This window comes from Nicotiana attenuata, unplaced genomic scaffold, assembly GCF_001879085.1.
Source record: "Nicotiana attenuata strain UT unplaced genomic scaffold, NIATTr2, whole genome shotgun sequence".
Lineage (NCBI taxonomy): Eukaryota > Viridiplantae > Streptophyta > Magnoliopsida > Solanales > Solanaceae > Nicotiana > Nicotiana attenuata.
This window is the reverse complement of record NW_017676498.1, coordinates 21,245-27,170: the sequence shown is the minus strand read 5'-3', so window position 1 is coordinate 27,170 and position 5,926 is coordinate 21,245. Positions and strand designations below refer to the sequence as shown.

The window sequence follows — 5,926 nt, the reverse complement described above, 5'->3', positions numbered from 1 at the left end:
TAGTAGCTACGCAGGGACTCTCGTCACCTCGTGCGTACGTAGCCCCCACAAATAGGAGCACATAACCAATTATTTCACCTATGGGGACAATTCCCTCTTACAAGGTTAGAAAGGAGACTCACCTCGCTCCGAAGATCCATAACCGGCCTTCCACGCCCTTCCGAAAACTCAAATTGATGCACAACGCTCCAAAACTAGCCAATAGTTATGCAAATCCATTAATATACGATAAACTACTCATATTAATCCAATTTATAATAATTCCTAACCCCGATCGGAAAGTTGACAAAAATGCCCTCGGGCCCACGTGTCCGGATTTCCAAAATTTTCGAAGAATAAGTTTACCCATAGCCTCACGAACTCAAATATATAATTTTTTCTAAATTCCATACCCAAAATCGTGGCCAAATTCCAAGAATATAAATTTCTAGGTCTTTCTACCAAAACCCCAAATTCCTACCAATTTACATGCTGAAATCCATACATAATCGATGTATTTAACTCAAGATGGATGGGAGTAGCTTACCTTATCGTTGATGATGAAAAATCCCACTTGAAGCTCTCCAAAATCGCCCACACCAAATGAAAAATAGGGGCAAATGACCAAACCCCCGATTTTTAAAAGAGCCACTGCCTCCAGCACTTTCCGCACCTGCGGTCCTGTGACCGCTTCTGCGGTTCCGCAGATGCGGGCCAACCTTCCGCTTCTGCGGTTATGCTCACCAGGCCTCCCTTCCGCTTCTGCAACTCATCCATCGCAGGTGCGGTCCCGCTTCTGCGGCCCCACGACCGCATCTGCGGTCTCTTCACTCCTGACCCCAAAACCGCATCTGCGCCGTCCTAGCCGCTTCTGCGGCCAAACCCTTGCAGGTGCGGTCATACCAGATACCAGCAACTTCATCCTTTTCCAAAATTCCATTTTCGATCCGTTAACCACCCGGAATCCACCCGAGGCCCCCGGGACCCCAACCAATCATACCAACCAGTCCCAAAATACATTACGGACTTGTTCGAGGCCTCAAATCATATCAAACAACGCCAAAACCAAGAATCGACCTCCAATCCAAGCTTTATGAACTTTAGAATTTCAAACTTCTACTTTCGATGATTAAACCCATCAAATCACGCCTGATTGACTTCAAATTTTGCGCACAAATCATATTCGACATTACGGACCTACTCCAACTTCCGGAATCGGATTCCGACCCCGATATCAAAAAGTCCACTTCCGGTCAAACTTCTCAAAAACCTTCAAATTTCTATCTTTAGCCAAATGACTCCAAAATGACCCACGGACCTCCGAATTCATTTGCGATTGCGCTCCCAACTCTAGAATCGCCATATGGAGCTATTCCCTGACTCGAAATCCCAAACGGACATCGATAACACTGAAATGCACTTCAACCCAAACTTATAGAATTTCTTCCAAAATTCTAACTTTCACAACAGGCGCCAAAACGCTCCCGGGTCATCCAAAACCCGACCCTGACATACGCCCATGTCCGAAATCATCATACGAACCTGCTGGAACCTTCGAATCCTGATTCCGAGGTCGGTTACTCAAAAATCCGATCTTAGTTAATTCTTTCAACTTAAAGCTTCTGAAATGAGAATTTCCTCTCCAAGTTGACTCCGAACTTCCCAAAATTTAATCCCGACCACGCGTACAAGTCATAATACCTGAATTGAAGCTGCTCATGGCCTCGAACTACTGAACGGCGTGCTAGGGCTCAAAACGACCGGTCGGGTCGTTACATCTATATTTCTTTATTTTAAGTTATTTGTATGATTGTCATGTGAAAGTTGATAATTTTCATGTTAATAGAATTAATTGAGAAAAGAATACTTATTTTATGTTGTTCGACATTTGAAATTGTGTTAAAGTTAGAAGACATTTTCGTTCTAGTTAACATAAAAGATATACTAATAATTTGAAGAAACAAATAGTATTCTTTTCTGTGGAATTATCACTTTAGTGTATATAGATCACAAATTTGATATTATGTCAAATTTTAAGATTCTTTACGCTATTATCCTAGTGATTTTTAATGATTTATCATCTTTGATAGTTTCACTATGTCGAATTTGTCAAAGCTTGAGTTTGTGGCACTTGACATTTCTAGAAAAAATTACCTATCATGGGTTCTCGATGCTGAGATTCACTTAGCCGCTAAAGGCTTTGGTAACACCATTACTCAGGGTAATGAGGCATCAAGCCAAGACAAAGCGAATGCCATGATTTTCCTTCGTCATCATTTGGATGAAGGCTTGAAGGTTGAATATTTGACAGTGAAAGATCCACTTGAATTGTGGACTGGCCTGAAGGAAAGGTATGATCACCTTAAGGCTACGGTATTGCCAAGGGCTCGATATGAGTGGATGCACCTACGGTTGCAAGATTTTAAGACCGTAAGTGAGTATAACTCTGTTTTATTTCGAATAAATTCCCAATTGAAATTATGTGGGGATGTTATGAATGATGAGGATTTGTTGGAAAAGACTCTTACAACTTTTCATGCCTCAAATATGGTATTACAGCAGCAATACCGTGAAAGGGGTTTTAAAAAGTACTGAATTGATCTCATGCCTTCTGGTGGCTGAGCAACATAATACTCTTTTGCTGAAAAATCATGAAGCCCGTCCCACAGGGTCAGCTCCGCTTCCTGAAGCGAATATGGAAGCTAGACGTGATAAGTCTGGAAAAAGACAGAATAATAATCATGGACATATGAATGTACGTGGGCATGGCAATGGTAAGAGACGATATAATAGTCGTCATCATGGTGGTCATGGCAAACTAGAGAACAATATGGGTTCTCAAAACAATCCTTCAAGAGGCAAAAGCGGTAACTGCCACCGCTGTGGCATGAAAGGTCATTGGAAAATTGAATGTCGTGCACCTGAGCATTTTGTCAGGCTCTATCAAAATTCCATCAAAAGAAAGGCAAATAATGTTGGAGCATCTTCTACTAATGACCCAGTGGAGTCTCACTTGACCTTTAAAAATAATTTTGAGGCAGGGCGTTCAAACAAAAATGATGACAATGCCGAGGCAAATCTTGCTTTGAATGATGATGATTTCAAGGCCTCGATGATCTTACTCATTTGGAAGTTGAAGATTTCTTTGGAAATCAAAACTAAAGTTTGATCATTTTACTGGGGAATGCAATTATGTTGTTATTTTTATTTTCAGTGTTTTTGTCTCGTCTAAAGTTGTTTTTATTTTCAAGTAGTACTTAAGTTGTCGTTGGTGATGTTAGGTTTTCCGTATTTCTTATGATGTACTTTTTTTTATGAAGAAATTAAAATTTCCCAGTCTTCTCCAAGATGAGCAATGAAAATTTATGTCTTTTGGATAGTGCTACAACTCACACAATATTAAGAGAAAAGAAATTTTTCTCTTATTTGGTTATGAAAAAGGCATATGTTAATACAATATCTGGTAGTTGATTGAGGGCTCTGGAAGAGCGGCCTTACTACTACCTGGAGGAACGATATTAATTATTGATAATGCATTGTATTGTAGTAAGTCTCAAAGAAACTTGTTGAGCTTCAAAGCTATTCGCCAAAATGGCTACCATGTTGAGACATCAAATGAAGGAAAGGTTGAATACCTTTATATTACTACAATAAAAGCGGGGAAAAAATGTGTGCACGAAAAATACCCGCATTTGCTTCTGGGTTGTACCATACAAATATTGGTATGGTTGAATCACATGCCATAGTATACAAAAGGTTTACTACTTCTAATGATTTTATCATTTGGCATCGCCAGTTGGGCCATCCCGGTTCTAACATGATGCGCAGAATAATAGAGAATTCAAATGGGCACACATTGAAGAACAAGAAGATTCTTCAATTTAAGGAATTCTCTTGTGCTGCTTGTTCTCAAAGAAAATTGGTTATTAAACCATCAGCAACTAAAATTGGGATTGAATCCCCTGCATTTCTAGAACGTATACAGGGTGATATATGTGGGCCTATATACCCTCCATGTGGACCATTCAAGTATTTTATGGTCTTGATAGATTCATCTACAAGATGGTCACATGTGTGTTTATTGTCAACTCGTAATATGGCATTTGCGAGATTGTTGGCCCAAATAATAAGGTTAAGAGCACAATTTCCAGATTATGCAATTAAGACAATTCGTCTTGATAATGCTGGTGAATTTACATCTCAAGCCTTTATTGATTATTGTATGGCCACTAGATTAAAAGTTGAGCATCCGGTTGCTCATGTTCATACTCAAAATGGTCTAGCAGAATCATTGATTAAACGCCTCCAATTAATATCTAGACCATTGCTTATGAGGACAAAACTTCCCTTTTCAGTGTGGGGACATGCTATTTTGCATGCAGCAGCACTTGTGCGCATAAGGCCAACCAGTTATCGTGAAGTCTCCCCATTACAGTTGGCTTTTGGTCAGGAGCCAAATATTTTCCATCCAAGAATTTTTGGATGTGCGGTATATGTTCCAATTGCTCCACCACAAACATAAAGATGGGTCCCCAAAGAAGTTTGGGAGTATATGTTGGTTATAAATCTCCTTCTATTATTAAATATCTAGAGCCTATGACAGGAGATTTGTTTACAGCCATATTTGCTGATTGTCATTTTGATGAATCAATTTTTCCAACTTTAGGGGGAGAAAATAAACAGCTGAAAAAAGAGATAGATTGGAACGTATTATCTCTATCTCATTTGGATCCTCATACAAATCAATGTGAACAAGAAGTTCAAAAGATCATTTATATGCAAAATGTTGCAAATCAATAGCCAAATGCATTTACTAACCTTCCGGGTTACTAAATCGCATATTCCAGCTGTAAATGCTCCAATTCGAGTTGATGTCCCAGGTGGACAGTATGATAATACAAATGAGTCTAGGCCACGCCTTAAACGTAGATCAATCGGTTCCAAGGATAAGAATCCCGGTAAAAGGAAAGGAGCAAATGATCAAGTTGATCATAACATGGTGGCAATTGCTCAAGAGGAGCATAAAGACACAGTAATTGGTAGGACCTCACAGGAGGTTCTAGTACCTGGAAATGATGAAACTGAAGAGATCTCAATAAGTTATGTCTCTACGGGAAAAAGGTGGAATCGAAATAACATTGTTGTTTACAACAATTTTGAATATAATGTTGCAGTTGAAATAATGCAACAAGATGAGGATCTTGAGCCAAAATCTGTCGATGAATGTGACAGAGAAATGATTGGCCAAAATGGAAAAACGCAATTCAAGCTGAATTGGCTTCACTCAACAAACGTGAAGTTTTCGGACCAATAGTCCGAACGCCTGAAGGTGTCAAGCCAGTGGGGTACAAATGGGTTTTTGTGCGAAAACGAAATGAAAAAGGTGAAGCGTAAGATATAAAGCACGACTTGTGGCACAAGGATTTTCGCAAAGGCCTGACATTGATTATATGGAGACATATTCTCCTGTGGTAGATGCAATTACCTTCAGGTATTTAATAAATATGGCAGTCCATGAAAAGCTTGATATGCGGTTGATGGATGTTGTCACAACCTACTTATATGGCTCATTGGACAATGAAATTTTTATGAAAATCCCTGAAGGATTTAAAGTTCCTGAAGCACATAAAAGTTCAAGGAAAACTTGTTCAATAAAGCTTCAGAATCCTTATACGGATTGAAACAATCAGGGAGGATGTGGTACAATCGTCTTAGTGAGTATTTGTTAAACGAAAGGTACAAAAATGATCCTATTTGCCCTAGTGTCTTTATTAAGAGGTCTGGATCTGAATTTTTCATCATAGTTGTGTATGTTGATGACTTGAATATCATTGGCACTTGTAAAGAGCTTCCAAAAGCTGTAGAGTGTTTGAAGAAAGAATTTGAAATGAAAGATCTTGGTAAGACAGAAATTTATCTTGGCCTACAAATTGAGCATGTACCAAAT

At 39.2% G+C, this 5,926-nt stretch overlaps 1 protein-coding gene across 1 annotated transcript; it reads left to right on the top strand.

Annotated features, from left to right (window-relative positions):
• Positions 1-2,076: 2,076 nt before the first annotated feature.
• LOC109221043 lies at positions 2,077-3,148 on the top strand. Its single transcript, XM_019385502.1, has 2 exons — positions 2,077-2,330; positions 2,539-3,148. Exons 1-2 carry the CDS (start codon positions 2,077-2,079, stop codon positions 3,146-3,148), a joined length of 864 nt encoding a protein of 287 aa, XP_019241047.1.
• Positions 3,149-5,926: the final 2,778 nt, after the last annotated feature.